Genomic DNA, 24467 nt, shown 5'->3' on the forward strand with positions numbered 1-24467 from the left:
TATGTAAAGCAGTTTACAATGTCATGTGCAGAAATAGTTTTGTAAATAAAAATAATCATGCAGAGCAGCAGCCTATGGGAGGTTGTTTCTGCCACTGAGGAAGTATACATAACCCAAGGTTTTATTTTATGGATGTTGTTTTTCAGTGGCAGAAACAACCTTCCATATAGCATAATAGCTAATTGCATACAAGAGCGTGTATGTTTGATTGAAAGCTGATCTTTATGAAGTGTGAAAGTAATGGTGAAATACAACTTTAAAGCCACTACAAATTAAAGATTCCTCTCTACTTGAGTTTGCAGAATTTAGTGGTTTTGACACCTGAGAAAAGCCAAAATCCAGCATAGAGCGGCTGACTGAACGTAGTGTGGACTCTGTGGAGAAGGGTCATAGTTTCAGATACACTGTAGAAGGACAGGATGCCTGCACTGTGATCCAGGTACACTCCTATTTTGGAGAAGTGAGGACCTGAGGTGGAAGTGTGGCTGTTGTTGTGCCAAAATTCATATGCTTTTTTGTGACAACTCAAAGCCCAACTTTTCTCATTGCGTCCAAATTTACATTCATCCCCCCACCCTGCTCTGCCAATATTTTTGTAGGCGACTGCAATGTGAGATCCTATCCCTATCCACTCCACTTCCCAGTAACACCGTCCAGTCAGACTCTCTCTGCTCAGAACCTGAGACCATGCAGTGAATCGATGTGGATGATTAGAATAAGACTGCTGTTGGTTCATTAATGTTGCCTTTCTGTTCCCCTCTGATAAGAGCAGCCATTTGTTTGCTGTTTTTGGATCCAAGGTGATTGCACGTGAATAGTTTAAGAATCCAGCTCTGGTCGTTGGCTCTGGTTTTGGAACTGACAGTAAAACATCCACTTGAGTGACTATGAGTGAGAAGTTTGACCATGTCTCACTCAGGATATCCTGTAGCTTCTCTCTGGTTTCTGACACAGCTGCTTTCACATCCTCAAAGTACCTCAGAGGACGGATATTGATGCTAGATGAGTCTGTAGGCTGTCTGAGTGGTGACAGTAAAGGATGGTTGTGCAGAAACAGATTGTGATCCTCTGTGTCTATGAGCTGCTTCAGCTCAGCATCTTTCTTCTTCAACTCAGCGATCTCCTGCTCCAGCTTCTCCTGAAGCTCTTTGACTCGACTCACTTCAGTTTCTTGCTGGGATCTGATCTGCCGCTTTACATCAGAGCTTCTTTTCTGGATGAGACGAATCAGCTCAGTGAACATCTTCTCACTGTCCTCTACCGCTTTATCGGCGGAGAAACTCATTGCCCTGACCTCCAGCTCAAGCACATTCACTTCTTTCTCTCGGTGCTGGATTCTTTGCTGGATTTGCAGTCGACTCACCTCGAGCGCTCTTTGCCTCTCAGACCTTTCTGCTACAGCTGAAACCGTTTCATGGCCTTTATGTTCATCTAAAGAGCAGACATAACAGATACTCTGCTGATCAGTACGGCAGAAAATTTTCATCACCTCACTGTGAAGAGAGCAGATGTTCTCCTGGAGCCTCTTGAAGGGGTCTGCCAGTTTGTGTTTCTTTAAAAGAGCCACATCATAATGAGGCTGAAGGTGCTGCTCACAGTAAGAGACCAGGCACACCAAACAGGACTTCACAGCTTTTAGTTTTCTTCCTGTGCAGAGATCGCAGGCTACGTCTTCAGGACCAGCACAGCCCTGATAAACAGAAGCAGCTTGGAGTGCGGTCTTCTTCAGCTCCTCCACTAACTCTGCTAACATTGTGCTTTTCACCAGGAGAGGTCTCGGTGTGAAGGCCTGCCTACACTGAGGGCAGCTGCAGATTCTCTTCTTCTCTTCATCCCAGTGGGTTTTAATGCAGTCCATGCAGTAGCTGTGTCCACAGGGAATTGTGACCGGATCCTTTAGTATATCCAAACAGATTGAACAAGAGAAGCTTTCTGGGTGCAGCTGAACTCCTTTCTGTGCCATTTTACCTCTCAGCATCTGTGCCTGTGTGAGTTTCGTTTCCTGAGAACTTAAACTGCTCTGACCACTGAATGTAAGAATCGTGTTTGCGCAATACACGTCACCACATTTTGGTTACGCCCATCTCTAAAGTGCAGGTCCAAAGGGGAGGGAACACACAAATGTTTAGACAGAGAGGAGCTCCGGTATTTAAAGAAGAAGTGTTAGAAGCTGTTTTTCATTCCAAGAAGAGGAACAGTACTCTGTGTTTAGGCTGTACTCAGTTAAATGTCATATATAGTCAAGTAAAGACAGCTATAACATTTAAAACAACAGCAATTGACCCAAAGTCAGATACAGACACATGAAATAAACTGCATTTCCCATACCAGTCACACAGAACGGGACACACAGAACACATATTCTTTTTTAAATTTTTGTTCCTATAGTTTCTTGTCATAACAGAATTTTATTATATTAGTACATATTAGTATTTTAATAAATATTAATAAAGTCCACAATTTACCAGCAGTTTACTATTGCTAAATTCTCCGTTGATTAAAAATGAGGTAGGGGCTTGATTTCACAAGTTAATATTTTTATATTATGACATGTATCTGTCCATCTTTTCTTTATTTTTGCCTGTATTGTTCCTCTAAATGTTTGTATAATTTCAAACTGAACCTATGGGCGCATTAAATAAGAAAATGCTGTCCGACTTTTAATTTAATCAGTAGTTCCGGTTGGTTCTTCCACTAGTAATGTGTCGGTCGCGAACGAAATGGCTCTTAGAGCCGACTCTTTGAAGTGAACGATGCGATCCAACTCCTTATTGGGAGCTGTGTTTTTTCTTTCTTTCTCTCACCCTCTCTCTCTCTCGCACTTTTTTTCCGCTTCGCTCCTCGCGAGCGCTGAGCAGAGGGGGGAGGGGCGGTAGTTATACTTGCAGTAGCACAGGAACAGTGTGGAGGGAAAGAGAGAGAAAGAGAGCCAAGGACAACAACATCATATTAGAAAGGTAGAGTAATCATCCACAACAATTTTTAGTTCAGGAAGTTTATTCATGCAGGCCTATATGACAGATCTTTCTTTTTGCATCTTCTTTTTGTTTTGTATATTTTAATTTATATTTAATTATGTTGTGGTTTTCAGTGTTTTGTGTTGTTTCACTTTAAATTTGTTTAAAAGGATAAGCTGAAAATTTTAATAGTTAAATTTAATTTAACAGTTAAAAGTTGAAATATAAATAGTTGTATGTAAATTGTTGTTTTTTGCATTATATGATTTATTTACTACATTTTATGTGGAGTGAATAAATACAAGTATATTTACGGTGGCCCATAGAGACAAAGCATGTACAAACTCCAAAACACATACAAACTCCGAAGCATGTACAAACTGCAAAACACGTACAAACTCAGAAGCACGTACAAACTCAGAAGCACGTACAAACTCTGAAGAATGTTGTTTTTTGCATTATATGATTTGTTTATTACATTTTATGTGGAGTGAATAAATAAAAGTATATTTATGGTGGCCCCTAGAGACAAAGCACGTACAAACTCCAAAACACATACAAACTCCGAAGCATCTACAAACTGCAATCGGATATTTACATGTAAACATATATAAATAACCACGTTTTTTTTTTTTTTTTTTTTTTTACATTAGTACAGTGAAACCCCGACTTACAAAATTAATTTGTTCCAGAGGGTCTTTCGTAAGTCAAAATTTTCGTAAGTCGAAGCACCTTTTTCCATCACCTTTTGAGTGAGGCGATGCTGGCTGAAGACGAAGTTCTTGGTGGAGGAGGAGGTGGCGGAGGTTGAAGAAAGCATGCGTATAAATGCATACATACGTATGTGCACATGTACATAACATTATGGAATTTAATTTATTTTTTAAAATGTTTTGCATTTTATCTACTTCGTTACGCAGGCATTTTGCCGTACCACGGGCAGAAATATTGCTGTTAAGTGCCTTCGTAACTTGAATTTTTCGTTAAATGGGGTCTTCATAAGTTGGGGTTCCACTGTAATTCCTTTTGTGCATAACTTTATATTGTTCTTGATAATAAATTAAAGCAACAAAACAACCTGAAGAGTCGGTTGGGAGTCGAAAGACTCGACTCTTTTTAGTGAGACGAGCCGAAAGAGTCAGTTCTCTAAAAAGAGTCGGAATTCCCATCACTATCTCCCACTGCACTCACCGTTACTGTTCCTCGGCAACCGTGACGTCACACCTAGCGCCAATCGAAGAGCTCGCAAGACCGACGCATCTATCGCGAGGTTATCACATTAGCTTGGTTAGTTAGCTAGCTGCGGAAACCCTGAACGTGTGTCCGTTGTTTATGATTTTATTTTATTCTTCTAAAGCGCTGAGAGGGCTGAGCAGTGCTTATTGATTATTGATTCCTAACGCGTGCAGGAAAGCATAATCGCCGGACCTTGTGTTTGCACGGTAAGCCATGAAAACGCTCGCTGTCTGCTAACTGGTCAGGGCTGTTGCTCAGGAGGAAATGGGTTTGTTTTGAAAGCCTCGGAGAATTTTCCCGTTATGTTTTAGCAAGATTTTCAATCGTGTAAAACCAATTTAGGCATCAGAAATGTTGTGTTATTAATTTTACTTTTTAACCCGTTGCGTGTTTGATTTCTGTGCGTGTTCATTTTGTAATATTGGTCTTATTTGCACGGTTGTCCCGTCGATCTTCGTGTAGGTACAAACTGTGACCAAGCTGTGTCAGTCTTGCTCACGTTTACAGTATTTGTTTGTTTGTTTGTGGTTTTTTTTTTTTTTTTTTTAATACTTTTCAGGATCCAATGATGAGTTATGCCGAAAAGCCAGAGGACATCACAAAAGAAGAGTGGATGGACAAATTAAACAACGTTCACATACAGAGGGCGGATATGAATCGGCTCATTATGAATTACCTGGTGACAGGTGAGGCATAGATTGAAGATACAACCTGTAAGTTGAATTTACAAATTGTAAAGTCTTGTTTATCTCTTTGTGTCTGTCTGTGTTTGATTTAAGAGGGCTTCAAAGAGGCAGCAGAGAAGTTCCGGATGGAGTCTGGTATCGAGCCGAGTGTGGACCTGGATTCTTTGGATGAAAGGATAAAGATTAGAGAGATGATCCTGAAGGGCCAGATTCAGGAAGCTATTGCACTCATTAACAGCTTACACCCGGAGCTGCTCGACACCAATCGATACCTGTATTTTCATCTGCAGGTGCGTTTCCGAAAAGCTGTGCAGGGCTCTAATTTTAACGTTGGAAATAACAGTAAGACATCTGATGTAGGTCTGCTCTGCTTTGCAGTGCATTTTCTCTAATAACCTATCCTGCCATTGCCTGTGATGAGATTATGTTCTTTTTCTCCTCCCACAGGAAAAGGAAGTTATTGTGATATTAGATAAAGTTTGACAAGACAAAGCCTGAACGTCAACACTCACTGCTTCGTTTCCCCTCTTGCAGCAGCAACATTTGATTGAGTTAATCAGGCTAAGAGAAACTGAGTCAGCGCTGGAGTTTGCTCAGACACAGCTGGCAGAGCAGGGGGAGGAGAGCCGAGAGTGTCTGACAGAGATGGAGCGAACGCTAGCCCTTTTGGCATTTGACAACCCAGAAGAGTCACCCTTTGGAGATCTGCTCAACATGATGCAGCGGCAAAAGGTGGGCAGGCTTTAGTCTGACTGTAAAGCTGGCCATCTATTTGACATTTATGTTGCATGCATCCAGTATTGTAGACTCTTGTGGATCTGAAATTGGAATAAGAGATCCAGCAGCCAGATGATGATCATTTTATTTATATAGCACATTTCATCACTTGAAACTCATTGGGCTTAACACATAAATTAAAGAAATTTAATAACTGTAGGTTTACAATCCCTTAAGGCAATGAAACCAGCAAAACAGAACAAAACCATATGAAAGAAAAGAAAAATGCATATAAACTGTTAGCCTGTGTGAATAGAAAGGTTTTGAATCTATTTCTAGATGTACACACAGATATAATTGATCTCAAGTCAGCAGGCAGCTTTTATTAAAAAAAACAGGACTGCAGTAACTGAATGCACACTCAGTAGACTGAGATCTGATTCTGGGACCAGTTAAAAGATCTGAAGCTGATGACCCGAGAGGTCTGACTGGGTTGGAGACACTGTCAGAGATGTACTGGGGGCCAAACCATTGAGAGCTTTGTGAACTAATAGAAGAATTTCAAAGGTGATTCTGTATTGTACTGGAAGCCAATGGAGGGTTTGTCCTGTCAGGATTCTGGCTGCTGCATTTTGGATAAGCTTAAGATGTCCTAGTGGTGATTTAGACAGGCCTGCAAATAGTGTTGCAATAATCTCACCTAGATGAATGCACGGTACATTTTCTCAGTGTTGGTTTGAGATGTGAAAATTCTAACCTTAGATGTATTTTTAAAGTGACAGAAGGCAATTCTGGTAACCTTAATGTTGTGGTTATCAAAACTGAGATCACTGTCCAAAATTATGCCACGGTTCCTGACTTGCTCACTGCGTTTCAGAGAAATGGATGAAAATATGAACAGTATTTTTGGTCTCTGACTTTTTGGAACAACAAGCTTCCTGGCTTATTTCTTTTAAGTTCTAAAACGTTTTGAGACATCCAACAGTTAATGCCATCACATTATTATTTTTTGAACAGAGGTTAGATAATCACAGCTGTGTTTCATCTGCATAAGAATGACAGGTTATATTATTATTCTTTATGACAGTACCAAGTGGGAGGTGGTAATAAACAAAAGATTGACTCTTGAGCAACTCCTCAAATACTTTGCTGAGAAATGAAACATAGAAATAGGTTATTATAATTATTAATTACCAGTGGATAGAAGTCATTTCTATGGTCATGGTGGGATTACAGTACATTTAAGCAATTAATAATATTTCCTAAATTATTTCTAAATGGTGAGACACAGATTTGAATAGTTTGATGGGGATGGGGTCAAGTAAAGAGGTGCAAGGCTTTAACTCTTAAATAACTTCTTCCAGATCTTTAGAATTTACAGGTGACAAAGTGGACATTGATCTTGTGGCAGCAATTTGATCAGAAAGTGAGTCCATCCTAGAGCAGGGCGATATGACCAAAAATATTTATCACGATATACATTTGAAAATTTGCGATAACGATATAACTGACGATATAATTAACACTAGACAAAATACTTTACAACTCCACAACTTTATTAGTGCAAAAAAAAAAAAAAACAACAACCCATCAATGTATTTTTACTTAAACAAGCAGCTGTTTTTTGTGTGCATTAAAGTTATATAAAAATTTAACAGTACAAATGCAAATTCCTTGCTGACAGTTTAACCAAAAGGCATTTCCAGTGGAAATTGGCCGACATATCCTCAGCATAACCATGTAGAATATCCACAAAACTTAAAAAGAGGTTATACACACACAATATGGTAATATTATGTTGAAGCACAGTACGTATCACTCCGCGAGGCTCTTGCCTACGATAGCCGTAATGCTCCGACAATCCATCAAGCGGTGCGGGTTCATAGCTTAGCAAAGTCGTACTAAAACATTTGACAGATTTTCGAGCGCCGTGTACCACATAAAATCATTTCAAGGTCAGTAAACACAACCAGAATTCATACACAAGGCATACGGGATTATAAGGAGCACTGTCCATTTTCAGAAAACAAAGGATTGATTTTAAGTGTGCCGTATTTTCCAAAAAAACACGGTAATAACACGGTAATAACATTTTTGCTAGCATGCTTTAGCAAAAATAGTGCTTTGTTGTGTATCTGATGGACGAAAGCTAAGCCAGTTCCACACCACTGAAGTTGCAGCATTTTTACAAACCAATTCTGGTTCATCCGTTTCATTCAACGATCCGCTTTCGCTCTTCTCATTCTCCGTCGCCGCCATGCTTTTTCCGCCATGTGCGTATAAAAACAAAGGCACTGCGCATGCGCGTTTTACCCATATTCTATTGCGATATTTCATTTTCTTATTGTTGCCCAACATTATACCGGTATTACCGTGAACGGTATGATATGGCCCAGCCCTAGTCCATCCTAGATAAATTACTTTGAAAGGCTGAGATGTTACCTTTTCTTGTAGAAAGATGCAAATTCATCACATTTATTTGTTGAAACAAATTCAGTTGGTATGGTTTTGGGGATTAAATAGTTTATCAATGCATTAAAATGAAAAAGCAGAATTAGACTGGCTATTGTTGATCAGTTGGGATGTGAAGGGTTGTCTGGCTGATTTGGTTTCATTGGTGTAGCAGTAAAGGGCATTTTTATAGATTACAAAATTAATTTGTAATTGTCTTTTGTGTGTATTTTCTCTCAGATCTCCTGGAGATTCTTTTTGCCATCTTTACCTTTTAGCTGTTTCTCCAGGGTGCTTTTGACAGGAGCAAGGCAGTCAATAATTTAAGAAACTGTATTTTAGAAGTTGTCCATTTCATCACATGATGACATTTTTGGTAATGCACACTTTAAGAAAGTCACTAATAAATGTGTCAGTCATCCTGGCAATGACATGATGCTTATTAATAAATCAGCTTGTATTTGTTTTGACAGATAAACAAACTTCTGAAAATAAGCTGTAATGATCATAAACAGCAACATCCAGGACATTTGTGATAAATGTTGTTTATATTTTTACTCCTTTTTTCTTTGTCTTAAATTGTTTTCCCACGTCTTGGCATACAGGGAACAAAAAAAAATTCTAAATGGCAGATATAAAAAAAATTATTAACTTAAAAAATAGTCCTGACTTTCTTCAAAATATGGTTAGGGTTGCCAGGTATGCTGTCTCAGAGTGTTTTAATTCCTGTTTTGTGGAGTCATGTGAAGCTGAATATAAACATTAAGAGCGCAGTGAATGCCAGCAATAAAAATTTGTTTATTTCAATTTGACTATCGCACACATCTCGGTGCACAGGTGTGGAGTGAGGTGAACCAGGCTGTGCTGGACTATGAAAACAGGGAGTCAACACCCAAACTGGCCAAACTGCTGAAGTTGCTGCTGTGGGCTCAAAATGAGCTGGACCAGAAGAAGGTGAAATACCCCAAAATGACTGACCTTAGCACAGGCACCATCGAGGACCCCAAGTGAACACAACAGACAAGAACCACCACTTTCCACTTCCCCTTAATTTATGATCAGTCAGTGACTGTGTGACAACCAGGTAACATATATGTAAAAACAAATGCTACAGTGTTTCTTTTTTTTCATGTTTCATTCATGAGAGGTAAGACTTAACTCATTGTGCAAACTGTAAATTGCTGTATTTGCAAAGTGGCAGAAATTATTTAGTTTCAGTACAGAACCTGGATTTTTAGGTAGCTCTCAGAGACAACAAAATTTAAATTGCTGTTTTATATTTTGTCTTTTTAAGCTACGATGGTAGTATTATTTATCGTGAACATTTTCCCCACCAGACTTTACTTTGCCAGGAAAAGTTGATGGTGTGAATGAGCACTGTTGGTACTGTGCATAGAACGGGGAGGGAGGGGGGGATTGAGACTCTTGAGACTGGTGAAATGAGAAAAAGTGACTATTTTTCAAATAAATGGAAATCTACACTTTATCTAATTTTAACAATGTAATATTTATGATTTTATTTACTCTCATTTTCGTTTGCCTCTTTTTTTTTGTCAGCTTTAAAATCAGCCACATGCTTTTTACGCCGTGAAGTTTGATTGTACCTTGTGTCTGTGGGATGCCTTGTAAATTCATTATTTAAGTGTTTGAGAAGGTGAAGGGAGTCCAAATGGAGTTGGTTTCTTACTGAGTTGAGGCCTTTTCTGATATCTACAGTGTGCACTGCCTCCAACATGCTCCAAATGGTTTTTCCTGCTGCACAGGTTTAACGTTCTGGTTAAGTTCAGCCAATCCTGCATGATGATCATGCAGGATTGAGAGAAAGGGCTCCTGTATCTGGATGATGGAGCTGTCAGTTATGGCTACTGTCTAGTTCAACCCCCTCGCGTATGAAATTAATTCAGACGGGAGCAGTTTCCTTTAGTCAGTGGCTTTGTTTTAGTAACTTAAAATGACCCAAAGCTGATACTTTTGGTCCCTAAACAGGTATTTTGAAGAGTGCTATAATTTTTCCACTTTTCAAAGCCATTGGTACTTTCACTTTACCTGCATGTAAGTGTCCCTTTTTTTTTTTTTTTTCCAAATGGGGGGGAAAGTACTTGTGCGTGTTTATTTTTGTTTGGTTTGTTTATTTTTATAAAAAGAAACTAACTTGCTGCTAGTTGTCCATCCTTAATTTCTTTTAAGGTTGTGTTGTCTTTATAGAAACTGGCTTTGACCCAGAAAGCTCACATCCCTTTTATTATTCCACATTTCTAAGCTCAGATTTGCAATTATTAAAATAAACTTTTGTGAACCATAAACTGGTTGTTTTGGCATTTTCTGAGTTTAGAGTGTACATGTATGTAAATTATAAAAAGATGCAATAATTAAAGTTAATTTAATCAGATAAAAGTTCATTGAAGATTTTAAATTACCTGGATTTTGATTTAAAATTCATATCGAAATTCATCTGCCCTTTATAGGGGAAACATGCAAATGTTGTATCCACTAAAACCACCAGAGACCTCTGCTGTCTGCACTGCAAATCACAACCAGGTGCATTTGAGTTTTCTTCAAACAAGTTTGACCTGTTAGGCTCATCTGCCTGAGGCTATGAGGTTCAGCTAAATGACGCTTCTTTATTGCGGAAAGGCTGCAGAGATGACAGATACGGCAGCGTTCTCTGAATGGCTGACAAACACACATCAGGAGCCGACAAGAAGGACTCTAATGGTTCTTTATTGGATCCTAAGATTTGTGAGCCTGATGAATGTAAAGAAGAGGAGTCGGGAGACCGAAACCTATGGCCAAGGTGAGACGGCAAAAGATTTGACTAAGAAAACAGCTAATGACTAGATTGTAGTCTGTCAGGGTATTACTGAGAGCTCACTTGAAACATGTACTCATTTGATACACTAAATGGCTGTCTTAACTCACAATGCCTTTTTTTGTTTGTTTTTTATAAGAACAATGGCAACTGGATACTAAGTGACAAAAGAAATTACACGTGTACTGTAACTATTCACTAGAAATGTAAAGACCGATATGATACACAGTAGTAGTGAAAACAAAGGTACTGGTAGTTCTTTATCTTTTTTAGGTATGTTATTTAGTTTGGTGTGTTTTTACATGTTCATCTGGCTTTGTCCAGGCTCAAATGTCTCAGCAACTCCCAGATGAACTGAGATTACATTTTGCTAAAGACATCAGCTTAATTTTATCACCGACAAGTGAAATTTTTCACTTAGAAGTGGAGTTTCTCAGCATCTACCAACTAGATGTAGCACCAACAAATTGACATCAGTGTTTTTAAATATATTATTTAAACTTCTTGATTATTGCACAGACTGCTGTGAAGCCCTGTATAAAGAATTATGCTGCACCTGAGATGTAATGACTTTTGTCTTTGCTTTACTTGCAAAAATATTGAGATGTCCATGAGCCTCTGGAGTGTTTTGTGTTTAGTACTAATTAACAAATATTAGCACGTTAAAGCACTAAACCAACATTATCACACCAGCATGTCAAACACCATCTCTGTGAGGATATTTACTTGCCAGTATGAGCATTTGCATTTGTCCAAGTGCAGGTGCACACAGTGGCTATAGACTCTTTGTTTAGTGCTGCTGACATCACTAGACTGGTTTTCGCTCACCCAGTTCGCTGGAAGCAGTTTACTGCAAAATCTGACTATATAAGCAAGAGCTGTTTGCCTTACAGATCCCTGGCTCGAAAATGGATCGTGATGCTGTTTATGGGCACCTGCTTCCTCTATTGTGCGCGGATGGCCATGCCTGTCTGCGCCGTCTCAATGGCTGCTACGTTTCATTGGAGTAAAATTGATTCCGGGGTGGTTTTGGGTGGATTCTTCTGGGGTTACTGTCTCACACAGATCCTGGGAGGACACGCGAGTGACAGGTAAGGATGTGATGCGTTAAAGCACACATGACTTCGCTTAATGAGCAAATAACCTTCCAGGTCTGTTTACTGTGAAGTTAGATTTTGAGTTTCAGGATGTTGCTCTGTGAATGATTGTTGTTTATTAGAGTGGGAGGAGAGCGTGTCCTGTTCTTCTCTGCATCATCATGGGCTCTGATCACAGCTGGCACTCCTCTGCTGGCCCATCTTGGCTCTCACACCCTGGCTCTCATGACTGTGGCCAGGTTTCTCATGGGAATATCACAAGGTTAGTATTCTACCAGTGATTATGTTCTAGTAAGAATGTACAATTCATTTATACAGATCAAAATCCCAAAGCACTTTACATTAAAACACAAAAAATATACATAACGGTGCAAAGCAATACAATATAAAACAACACATTTATTAAAAACTTGTCTGTGCAAAAATGTCAATTCCAAAAACTGGCAGGTAATAAACCTGTGACGGGGGCCAAAGTGTGAAAAACGGTGTGGATCATTACTGTCACCGGATGAAACCTCGGTGAGACATTGTCCCACCCCACCATCCTGTGAGCTGTTGGGGTCACCAAGGTGCGAGTGGAAGAAACAATCTCAAGCATGGATTGTGGGTAGCCAAAACATAGTTGCCCCTGGTGATGATAATGACCCATGCCTTTTTTTCACGCACTGGCTCGTGTAAATCACATGATCAATAGTGGGTTAATGACCCAACCCTCAGGACCACCTCCAAAGGGGTCGGCCCCTACCAGGGATTTATTAAAGAAGCCTCTTTGGTGACAGAAGAAGTCCAGTTTGTCTTTTTCACACAGGCAACTGAATTAAACTAAACTAAAAAAGTGTAAATTTGCATGTGTACAGAGAAAAAATCGAGCCAGGGTTAAGAGTTTTACGCTGCTTTGCAGATAGTTAGGCTGAAAAGTCAGTGTCTTGATCTGTCTCCCCTTCTGTGGTGCACTGAAGAGTTGGACAGCCCAGCAGACAAAAGACTTCCTCGATCTCAAAGTAGTACAAGACAGCCACAGGAGTCTCTTACTGAGCAAGCTCATGACAGACAGCTGTCTATTTAGTTCTTTTTTTCAACCACTGATGCAAGGGCTTAAGCTGCATGCCATAACTGCAGAGCCCATTGTCCTAACCAGTCTTTCCTAGTCCCTCTTAATGCTTTCCAGCAAATCACTGCATTGAAGAGAACACTCACTGGAGATTACTGCAGTCCAAGCTTGTTGCCCATCTTCAGTCTCATGCTGAACATTGAATAAGACAAAAACACTCTGATGCCTGTTCAGTAAATACAAAGTAGTGAGAGAGACTGGAAACAGTCAGTTGGTGGACGGTGGATCTGATAACCCATAGCTGGTGATGTTATCATAACTTTGTAATCAATGGTAGTCCTGGGCCATCATGGGAAATGACCAATCATGTTACTGTGATGTCAAAAGTTTCCAACAAAAAAGAAGAAAAGCTTTCAGAAATGGGCACACTGCTACAGGTCACCTGGTTGAGCAGGCTACCTATGAGTCAAAAGTTAGTCATGCATCGTCGAGCTGAGTGTTTTTACCATCTTGGTGTTATGAACCCAAACTTGGTGAGCGAGCTGTGGCTCTAACAATAAAAGAGAAGACGTCGCATGTTAGAGTTCAGTGAGCATGCTCTGCAGAATCTTTTTTGACCATAATTAGCAAAACAGACCCAATCTTTTATCCTGTTTTGCCTAAATCCAGTGATCAAACCCATTAAGCAATCAAGAAAGTGTTTACCGAGGTCACAGCTTAATTCCACATTTATACTTCTGGTTTCCTCTGACACACAGAACTCAGTCCCATGGGTTAAAGCTCTTTGTGGTGGACAAAAGGATAAAACAATCGTATCTTTAAATATTATATTATAAAATGAGCCACACTTTAGTCTTGTTTTTCCAAGCTGCAACTATGAAATCACAACTCTGTGACTGGTCTGTTGAGATGAGCAGCATAAATAGTGTGATGAAAACAACTCCAAGTAGCGAAAAGCTGCAGCAATTAAGTTGTTTTATCCAGTTTGTTAGCTGCTCAAAACCAAAGTATAAAAATGGGAATTTGTGGTTTGTTTGTTCTCTTGACTGAGAGCAGTTGCTAGGCAACAAGCATAAATGTTAGGAAGTGAGTGTTCCCAGTCAGAAGTGCGAGCAGGCAGATTTTCAAACAGAATTTTTGACTTGTTGCTGGTTTCACTTTCAAAAAGTACAAAACATATCCAGCTGAGTGTTGTGCCATTTTAATGCCATTAACCTTCAAGTGTAGCCATGCCAACATACTGGTTTTGTCAGGCAGAGTAAAATCACACAAGTTCAACATGGTGTTTTTTCTTTTGCTTGCTTTGTTTTGTTTTTAGTAATTGCGTGGCTATGACCCGTTACAATGACAGATGCATGTTGAGCTTGCTCTAGTTTAAGGAAGCTGGTTCCTGGTACAGATTTCATGCTACCACTCGGGGAATGTGATTCATAATGTTTAGCATAAGTTTTCCAAAAGTAAGCGCAGCCATATCTGACCACAAGCTGAACTAGTCCTTCAAATAAAACCTTCAGTTCTCCAGGTTTATTAAACATATTGTAGATGGGGTAGCTCAGGCTCACAAGTTCCTCCCCCGAGTTCTGCAGGGTTCTGCAGGTGTCTTTTTTTGGCTAGCATACATGTATAATAGATCTGAAACGACAGCAGTCCTTTTTCTGACTGTAAATGTAGTGAACTTTTGTGTGCACAACTGTGGGTGCAACTTCACCAGCTTCCAGTCCAAGAGGAAGAGGACAAAGTCTGGAGAGGTTAATACTCCCACACTTACACTACTTTATTGTTTGACTGACATGTTTTGGCTTGTGGCCCTCACCACTATAACACCAGAGTTTTTCTTCATTTCCTGTATGTTGATATGTGCCGCATGCTATCAACACTAATCCTGGATATAAAGGATCCTGACCACCCTATGCCAAACACCAGAATTCACCTCAGAGGGGAAACGCCCAGTGGTCATGTGCTTTTAATGTTGTAGCTGATTGGTGAATACTCTGTGAATTTAAAGTGTCTTGTAATTTCTCACAGGTGTTTTTTTCCCATCTTTGGCCAGCCTGTGCTCACAGCGTGTTGTGGAAGGGGAGAGAGGGTTTTTAATGAGCACATTGCAAAGCGGTACACATCTTGGGTATGTTTTACACACATAACAGCTGACATATGAATATACATTTATCTCTGATGGCATGCTTTTGTCTTGATCTCTGTTTCTCTTTCAGAACATTGTTAGCTGGTGGGTTGGGGACCCTGATGCTCGACCGCTATGGCTGGGAAAGCATGTTCTACAGTATCGGTTTCCTGTCCGGACTCTGGGCTCTCATTGTTTGGCAGTGTTTACTAAAAGGTACAGCAGTGAATCATGTATTCTTAAATAACAAAGAGGCTTAATATACTGTTTTTCTTTGACAGATAGTTCAAATTTTTTCATTTATTTATTTATAATTTTCAATCACTTTTTAAAGAAAACAAAAGCAGTTTTGGTGTCACAGTTCCATCCCAGATTTTATGTTGTACCTGGCTGGTTGAATGTATTCCCTGAAACGGCACTTGCCTCTGAAAGCTGCCCATCATCCACACAGAGTGGTTTGCTCCGGTTTCTTGGATGTACTTCAGGAAGTGTCTGAATCTCACCCTAGGTCTGTTAGCAAGTCTGTTCACTGAAAAACATTCCAATGAGTGATTACAAGTGGAAAATTAGAAAATAAAATCAAAGCTCATATTAAAAACGGAAGATTAGGAGTAGATTCAAAAACATCATGATAGGAATCAGTTGCCCAAATGCTAAAGTGGTGCATGGAGAAGCTGTTTGTGGCAGCTGCTCATTTCCTGAGTTCACTGGCATAAAAGTTTATGTATAAATTCATGTCTAATGACTTTAAGTGTAATGACTTTGGGACTTTTAATCTGGCGTCTCTATGATAGGGATCCTTTTTTTGGATTGACATATATTTGTCTCCTGGTGATCCCTAGGAGATTTTTTTTAATCTAGAAGTTCCACAAACTGTCTGATTTGATATGTTTGATTTGATGGGCCTTTATGTTTATATGCACTTATGCAGATAAATGATACATCCCTGCAAGTTCCTTTATAAATGTAACCTTGTTTTTAAAGAGCTCGAGCTACTTTTCTTCAGTTCTTGTGTTTAAAAATACTTTAAAATCTTCCAAAATTACTGAAAGCTACAAACAGAATTTGAAGAAACGCCTGCTATGTCTTTGTCCCAAACATTTAAATATTGTGTTGAAGAGAGATATTAGGTGCAGTTGCACGTGAGGCCCCTCTGTGTCGGGTTTGCATGAACTCGCTGTGCCTGTGCTTCCTCTAACAGTCGACATTAATGTTAGGTTAACAGCTGAATCTAATTTGGCTGTAGCTGTGAAAGAAACCATGAATAGTTTTACGCCCCTCTGTGACAGTCCTGTAATAGACACACTACACTGCATTCATTCTTCTATTTATTATGGTGCGGAAGGTGATTGGCTGTAAGATTCCAGCCATTTCCTTAATAACACTGCTTCTTTTTGTCATAAAAATTTGCCTGATGAAGGTCTAGTAGTGAAACACTGAAAATAAATATTTCTGCAAGTTAGCCAGTTTATGGAAATCAGTCTTCAGCACTTGTTATGAAACACAGGTGCTGAAGACCGATGTGTTTTAAAGCGTTTTTGCTAGTTTTATTTACTGATATATTTATATCTCTATCAATCTCAAATGTAATGGAAGATGGTAGTTTAAGCTCATGCTCAGTGTATGTTTTAGGTGAACTTACCCCAGAGGTGATGGAAACAAAGAAGAACTCAGAGTGGAGTCTGTCAAGAATACCCTGGCTGAGCCTTTTTAAGAAGCCGCCTGTCTGGTACAGCTTATAAAGTCTTTTATTTTTTCATAATTACCACCTCATATTTGTGTGAGTCTCCCAGCCTCACCGCATCTCTCTCCTCTGCTCTCTCTCTGGTCGCTATCTTCTTCTCTCTCTAAGGGCCATGGTGTTTGCTCACATGTGTATGTGCAGCACATCCTACACACTGTTATCATGGCTGCCAACATACTTCAAAGAATCATTTCCTCATGCCACGGTATTTCCACCATTACTGCTACTTAGCTAATAAGCATGGTGCACTGTTTCCTGGACCTACATGACAACCCTCTGAAGCTGTCTGTTCCTGCAGGGATGGGTCTATAATGTTGTTCCATGGCTAACTGCAATCCCATCAGCACTCGTTGGAGGATACGTTTCAGATTTCCTCATTAACCGAGGTATCAAAAAAAGGTCGCTCTTCTACTGTGATGTTTGTTATGTTGCAGTTAGAATATGTTTTATTAAAGATGTATGAAATGTTCTGGTTTGGTATCTGTAGGATATGGTGTAGCATCTGTGAGAAAGATAATGCAGGTAAGTGTGAGAGCGTAGCTGTTGTTTGAACAGTTACTGAAGTGTTCTTTGGGAATTTATGCAGTCTGTTTTAAACATGTATTTACAAGCCTGGCAGCTTTCATAGAACTGTTTATATGCCAGTGCTCTAGATTACTGCTGCATTATCTGCTCTGTAAGTGTAAACTTGTGTAAAAACTACAAAAAAAATTCAAACGCTTGTTCTTTATGTGCACAGTTTTATTATTCTGACCATCTTGAAGTACAGCTATGAACATGTGCATTGCATTAAGTATTGACATAATCAAACCATTAGAAATTTGCTCACCCGGCTGTCACTTTTGTTCATCTTTAGCCTGTGGACTGTGCCTTTAAATACTCACCTGTATGTCTCTCTGTCTGATCCTCAGTTTTTTGCCATGGGAGTATCAAGTATGTTTATTTTACCTCTCTCTGGAGTTGTCACATTTCCTGCAGCTGTGATTTACATTTGTGCTGCTGTGGGTCTCACCACCTTCACCAGCGGGTAAAAATGTCCGATTTATACTAAATACTCAGACCAGCTACTAATAGGTTTCTCAGGCACTTTTTACATTTGATGACCTCATTCTCACATCAGATCCTGGCTTTCTCACCATCCTCATTCTCCTTGACCTCAGTGCTGGTTTTGACGCTAGATGAGAATAGGTTATAATATGGTCAGTAGACTCTGTGTGGAAAATGACTCCTGTTAATCCAAACCATCAACCAGGACTTATGTGCTGTGTTGAGAAAGAAAGGGGTGTGTTCTAGAAAGATTAGATAGTGGTCTCTTGGTTCATGCCCTGGTCACCTCATGCTTGGATTATTGTAACTTCTTATATGAATCTACGAGAGTATCAGAAGTAAACAAGTCACCATTACTGCAGTGGCTTCTTGCCAAAGAGTGGAGAGACATTTGTTAGAAAGGGTAAAAAATATTCAGAGAAAGACATTTATTTTCAGTGCTAAAATTGGTTAAAAGATGAGTCATGACAACACTTTCTTCACACTCAACAGTTAACACAGCATATTTAATTGCCCTCAGTAGAAACACCTTTTAATACACAGCCCAAAGCCCATTACCAGCTTTAGACACTGAATCTTATGGGCCATGCTGTATATGCAGAGTGTCAGTAAAGAAAGAAAAAAAATAGATTTGTGGCTCTGTGAGTCAGCTGGGTTGTAGGTCTTCGGCAAATGGTCCTGAAAATTCAAAATGTATTTCTGTTTTCAGTAGCAAGGCACATTTGGTGCAACAGCATGACAGTGACTCAAAAGAAACTACAGTGCCCACATTTATTACCATGTGACTCAGAACAACACTGCATCTCGCTGGTGTCTTATTTAAAAATATTGGTGCTTGACAGCAAAGCTTTGTGACACACAAAAACCAGATAATGTACCAGGTTGTATTTGTTAGTTTTTATTGTTTAGTTTCATGTTGGGTTTTAGTGCTTAGAATGAATTTGTAAAAGTTATGTCAAGAGAAGTCAATGAAAAGCCATAGTTAACCTATCAAAACACAGTATTTCATTGAAATAACACAAAAGACTCAAGTAAACCCCCCACAAATCTAATTTGTTCAGTAAGTTCAACTATAGATGATTGCTTAAAAACAATACTTGTGAGATTAGTTTTTATTTTTTAACATTAGTTCCCTCTAAGCAACAGATGTGGTAAATCCTATCATACTGGATAAGAAGCAAAAACCAAAAAATCACAATAGTTTGTTTTTAAACAGTAGCTGATGTGTTTGCTCCTGCTGTAAATCTTTGTTAAAATTCCTTCAAATTCGTCTGCTTCTTATTTTTCTGTTTTAGTGGTGTTTCTGTGAATGTACAGGATCTGACACCATCGTGTGCAGGCGCCCTGTTTGGTGAGTTTCTGTGGTTTTTAGGTTCTTCAAGCTGGCCCAGTGTCTGGCTTTTTCAATGTCTAATAAAATTTTCTTTCCTGCTTCAGGTTTTATGAATATGATGGGCTCTTTTGTGGGTATGTAGCCAAAGTCTGACCTTTACTGTAGAAGTGTACATTGCTGAGCACAGGGGGTGATATCTGATGGCTGATATCTTTCTGTTTTGCACAGGGGTGGTGCTGGTGTCTTTATCAGGATACCTGATTGAAGTCACACAGTCATGGTCCGTGGTCTTTGCCCTCATCACTTTAGTAAATGCCACGGGTCTCGGTGTCTTCCTCATCTTTGGAGGTGCTCGCCGTGTGGACCTAGTGGAGTATTCCAGGATTATTGAGATATGACCCAGAGTAATTTATGATAATTACGTTTTTCAGAACATGTTAGTCTTTATTTATTTATTTATTTATTTATTTATTGATGAATCAGGTAATACACAATACATCGCACAAAAATGTTTATCTGTATGTATGTTTGGCCATGTTTAAAGTTCTACTTTTGGATAGTTGCAGTGCAGCCTTTGAATGGTGAGCACATGTCCTTAGTTATCGTGCAGTTTTCCCCCCCCCCAATTTTGTGTGCATATGAGTCGAAAACTTTGTCTATTTGACAAAATAATTTTAGCCACTCTTACCAAATAATATATTATATTATATTATTAAGCAGCAGATTTAGTGTATTAGAAAGTAGAGCATCAAGAGGGTATAGAGGTCATAATTTGTCACAATAACCTGTCAGGTTATTTAAACTTTTCTGAGAGGCAGCTGGACTCCTGGGCTGCTTTCAGGGTTTAATAGAAAATGTAATATGTGATGGGAGACTTCGGCCAATCACAGATCTTTTCAGAACAGGTAACAAAAAAGTGTATATAAAAACAGGTAGAGTATGCATCAGGTGAAGGACTTTTACCTGGAAGATCAGGGTTCAGGATCAGGGTCTTGTCTAGTGGGAGGAGCTTATAGGAGGAGTTTCAGGTTATCTGTAATTCCTTTGTTTTGTTTTGTTTAAATGTTGCATACTTTAGTTTTAACCAGCACTGAAGACCTAATGTTAAACTTTAGCAGGATTAATAAAACAACTCTTTTATATGTATTTATAATGACATTATAAACATCTTTATTCAGGTGTTTTCAATGGTGCTGTAAAGTTTGGGTCGTAAAAGTGTTTTAAATGTTTATACTTGATCTGTGCAGTTGTTGATATTTAACATCTACAAAAAGGTGTTTTGTTTTGTGGGTGTTTTTCCTTTAGTTTCTATTTAAATTTGGTTTTATTTAAAACATAATAGTGGCTTTTTACTTTCACCATTGGTTTACAATATTAGGAATGTGTATTCAGCTGATTTTAATAATGTGTCATTTGGTTTGTAAAAATGTTGCAGTACTTTTTTGAAAGCATAGGCTTGTATATGGCTTGTATAGGAACTTTTAGTCTTGTAAAAAAAGTAACATAAAAACTACTTTTTTAATGTGTCAGGCTTAAATTGGGAAAAGTGCACTACAAAAGTCCACTTCTATCGTGAAGAAAAAAAATTATTTTTTTTGTTCCATAAATAAAAATATAAATTTAATAAATAAAGGGGCATACATGTCTTTTTATTTTATTCTTCCTGTTTAAAGGGAGTCTTTCCTTCTCACTGTTCCCAAGTGCTCATAGGGCGTCCTCTGATTGATGGTGCCTCTCTCAAATATCGTAAGGGCCACAACACATTAAGGCAGCAGTTGTATTGGTCCTCCCGCTTTAAAGTCAGCTCTCTTCTGATTGGCTGTCCCACACAAACATGAGTTCAAAACAGCAGGTGTGTGGAACATGTTTTCACATCTTGTGTCTGAGATAATTGCTCTCTGTGACATCATAGAGAGCCAGTAGAACAAAACCTGTCTGAAACAGAGTGTTTTTGGTTCAGAAAGTTACCTTAACATTCAATAGCAAAGTAAATTTACCTTTTTATGCTTAAATTTGAGCGGGCACTCTGGACTTCTGGAGGTCAGGAATTAATAAAGCATAACATTCAAGAACTAAAGTTATTTTTAATTGTTCATGAATGCATGTAAATAACTGTAATTTGGCATCTTGATCATAACAGCTATGCACTTTATCATTTTCAGCTATAAATCAGCACTGTAAATCTGAAAATCCACGGATAACCACAATAAATATAACAATATAATATCATATAACTATTGTTTTTGTACCGACCATTGCAAAAATATAAAAATGATTTTGTTAATTACCAATACTGTTAATTTAAGGCAGCTCTGGCATAAACCTTACACTGGGTGGTGATCTAATACATTTAAGTACTGTATGTCAATAAAGAAGAAAGAAAATAAGGCAAAAGATCGTTGGTGACGCAAATATGAAAATCAATAATTCTTGTTGCTGATGAATGAGCTGCACATTATTCTGTTTCTTGTTTAGTGACGTATCTGTGAATGGATCTCACCCGGCGTGTTCAGGCGCCCTCTGCGGTGAGTTTATATATTTCAGCTTCATCGGAACTGGACCATTATTGCGCTTTTTAATTTCTCTTCCATTTCAGGTTTCATAGATATGATGGACAGTTCTATCTGTCGGTCTGTATCCTGAAAGGGAATCAGACCCTTAAAAATGCACATTGTTGAGTCACTGATAGCCGTTGTTCCTCATGTGTTGCACAAATGCTGCGAAACGGCATATTTTATGTTTTCATTTTTGTAATTTATGCATTTTCGTTATTTATCACAGTCGTGATATTTTCCATTATTTGCATAATTAGAAATGTTGCATTTGTCTATAGGATGTGTGAATGGTTGTCCTCAAGGAGCAGCTTCTTCTGTGATTTTAATGCGGTTACAGCGAAGAAAATACAACTTTATAAACTATTAGATTGAATATATTTAGGGGATGAAGCTGTATAGAGGCTCCTGTGCGGTTAACTGACTCCCAGCGGGTCCGCTTTCAGCACCCTGGTCAGCGCATGCGGATCTTTTCCTGCCCACAGAAATGAAAACATTGCAGTACCGCTCGGCATCGGGTCCATATATTTTATTAACACGCTCTGTAGACGCTTTAATGGGGTCAAACACTTTGCGTCTCATAGCGGATCCACGTCATGACGTTACTGCTTCAGCTGTGAACACCGGGATATGAAAGACGCACGCAAATCAGGACGGGGGCGGTTTTTGCTGTAGAGAAATGTGAAATATCCAGAAAACCGAAAATATCTGTCAGATACTTAAACCTCGGAGTCCGGAGGGCTGACGCAGGTTTTTATTTCCACTGACTCAAAGCCTGGCTGAGCATCACCAGTGGGCTTGCCCGCCCGCCTCGGACTGTGGACGGCATTGTCTGGCCTGCTTCACCTCCACACATCCATCACTGAGAATAAAACAGGACAGGTGCTGTGTCACGGAATGAAGACGCGCCGGGGACGATGGACTGATAATTCACGGTCGCGCAGGAGGGAAAGAAGACGAAGGCGCGCATTGTGTGATGTGTTTTAATTTATGTTGATGGTTGGTGTGAAATTCAGGTCATATTTTCAAGACGTAAACGGCGATGCAGAGTGATGGCGCTCAGGCCTGTCGGGTTATTTGTGTGTTTTTTCTGTCTGTGACGGTCAGAAGCTCCAACTTTCCTCGATAAGGGAGCCAGGGTTGCCGCTCCTCGTGTTCACGGCGGACCTTGATTTATTAGCCATACAATTAAGGCACGCGGTGAATGCCAAGAGAGGAATCAAACTCTGCACCATCCCCGCATCATTCACGGAGACGGAGGGCTGCTGAGACAGGAGGGAGCGCATCTGCTGCTTCTCATCCCATCGCTTTTGATCAAAAATTAACCACGAGTAATAGAAAATCATTTAATCTCATTTTCTATCGGTTTAGAAGTATTTTTTTAAGAACCCGTAACCACAAAATACTCATATTCAGCCTGTCGCTGCTTTCCTATCAGTGAGGATGAATCAGTTCATTACTTTATGTCAATAAAGTCCTCATATGTGTGTTTAACTGTGTTCAGGAGGAAAATAAACACAAACAGCATGACGCAAACTGGTATGAGCTTTGTATTTATTATGTTAAAGAGTACAACAGCTTTATCACTTGATACCTTAACTGAAAACTAATTTTTTAAAAACAACCAAGCAGATAATGAAATAAATTTGAATCACATTGTCCACATTAAGAAAAGATTTTAATGTAATTATACTTCCAGTATTACTATTTACGGGTACTTTCCTTTTCTGAACTACAGCTTAAATAAAAACACTGATTTTTGTATTTCAGACCATTCATTTTAGAGCTTTTATCACATTATTTCTTTTATTACTTAACGAAATAAAACTCTACTAAGATGTTAGGCTGTAATACTATAGATGACGTTACCTATAGAATGTAAGTATTATGAGTATGAGTATTATGCAAAGATTATAATCCAGTAATCACACATATGATACAGTGATTTAGATTTTTGTATTCTACTCATATAGGATTTACAAGAGTGGTAATAGTTGCCTCAGTAGACCCTGAAATTTGTGACTATTTCCTGCATCTGTATTTTCATCTGATTAAATATTGATTTCTTCATGTTGTTGTTTTTGGGTCCTCTCGTTAAAAAAAATCCTGGAAACACCTCTGCATTCCAGTGATCTTCATGGAGACATCAGATAACAAGCAGCTGATATACTGTAAATAATGTATTTGCTGATTCAAACATGAACTTGTAAAGATCGGAGGTGTGTCTGAAGGAGAAGCTGGGAGTCTTTAGCCAATAAAGCACACCCCATGCAGTCATCCTTTCTGGCTGTAATAATAACCAGACAAAATCACCTTTATGTTGTGTTAAGTAAAACTGGTGCCGGAGGCCATAAACTCGTTAGGAAAGTGTTTACTGAGGTCACAAGTTAAATTTATAATTTTGCTAGACTTTTATGTAACCGGACCTTTTCAAACTACAGATGCTGCCCCCTGCTGTTCATTAGAAAGATGGAAGGTTGAAAGTATTTCTGCTGTGGCTTCAGTTTTGTGACCTGAAAGCTACGCTCATCTTTTACATACAGTCTATGGTCCTAATGGTTATTGAACCATGCTTTTCTGATTTCCCACAGCACCACCTATGGTTCCTCTGTGTCTCTGTTCTGGTCAGTAAAGCCACTAAGCTCTTTTCCTCGCTACCTGAAAT

At 39.0% G+C, this 24467-nt stretch overlaps 3 protein-coding genes across 3 annotated transcripts; 2 read left to right on the forward strand and 1 right to left on the reverse strand.

Moving 5' to 3' along the window:
• Positions 1-1993, reverse strand: LOC146610862 (tripartite motif-containing protein 16-like). Its single transcript, XM_085344847.1, has one exon. It carries the CDS (start codon positions 1976-1978, stop codon positions 287-289), a length of 1692 nt encoding a protein of 563 aa, XP_085200973.1. The 5' UTR covers positions 1979-1993; the 3' UTR covers positions 1-286.
• Positions 1994-4253: 2260 nt separating this feature from the next.
• On the forward strand, positions 4254-9284 carry LOC146610863 (glucose-induced degradation protein 8-B homolog). The gene is made up of 5 exons (XM_085344801.1): positions 4254-4399; positions 4753-4879; positions 4973-5169; positions 5414-5611; positions 8885-9284. The coding sequence occupies exons 2-5, from the start codon at positions 4759-4761 to the stop codon at positions 9056-9058; spliced, it is 690 nt and encodes a 229-aa protein (XP_085200927.1). The 5' UTR covers positions 4254-4399; positions 4753-4758; the 3' UTR covers positions 9059-9284.
• A 1432-nt stretch (positions 9285-10716) lies between these two features.
• Positions 10717-19648, forward strand: LOC146610864 (voltage-gated purine nucleotide uniporter SLC17A9-like). The gene is made up of 13 exons (XM_085344896.1): positions 10717-10841; positions 11750-11947; positions 12076-12215; positions 15030-15129; positions 15218-15342; positions 16759-16855; positions 16979-17075; positions 17169-17256; positions 17358-17392; positions 17782-17897; positions 19213-19268; positions 19355-19384; positions 19479-19648. The coding sequence occupies exons 1-13, from the start codon at positions 10717-10719 to the stop codon at positions 19646-19648; spliced, it is 1377 nt and encodes a 458-aa protein (XP_085201022.1).
• Positions 19649-24467: the final 4819 nt, after the last annotated feature.

This window comes from Diplotaxodon limnothrissa, linkage group LG20 (assembly GCF_057381915.1).
Source record: "Diplotaxodon limnothrissa isolate DT_005_m linkage group LG20, D_limnothrissa_male_GT1.1, whole genome shotgun sequence".
Lineage (NCBI taxonomy): Eukaryota > Metazoa > Chordata > Actinopteri > Cichliformes > Cichlidae > Diplotaxodon > Diplotaxodon limnothrissa.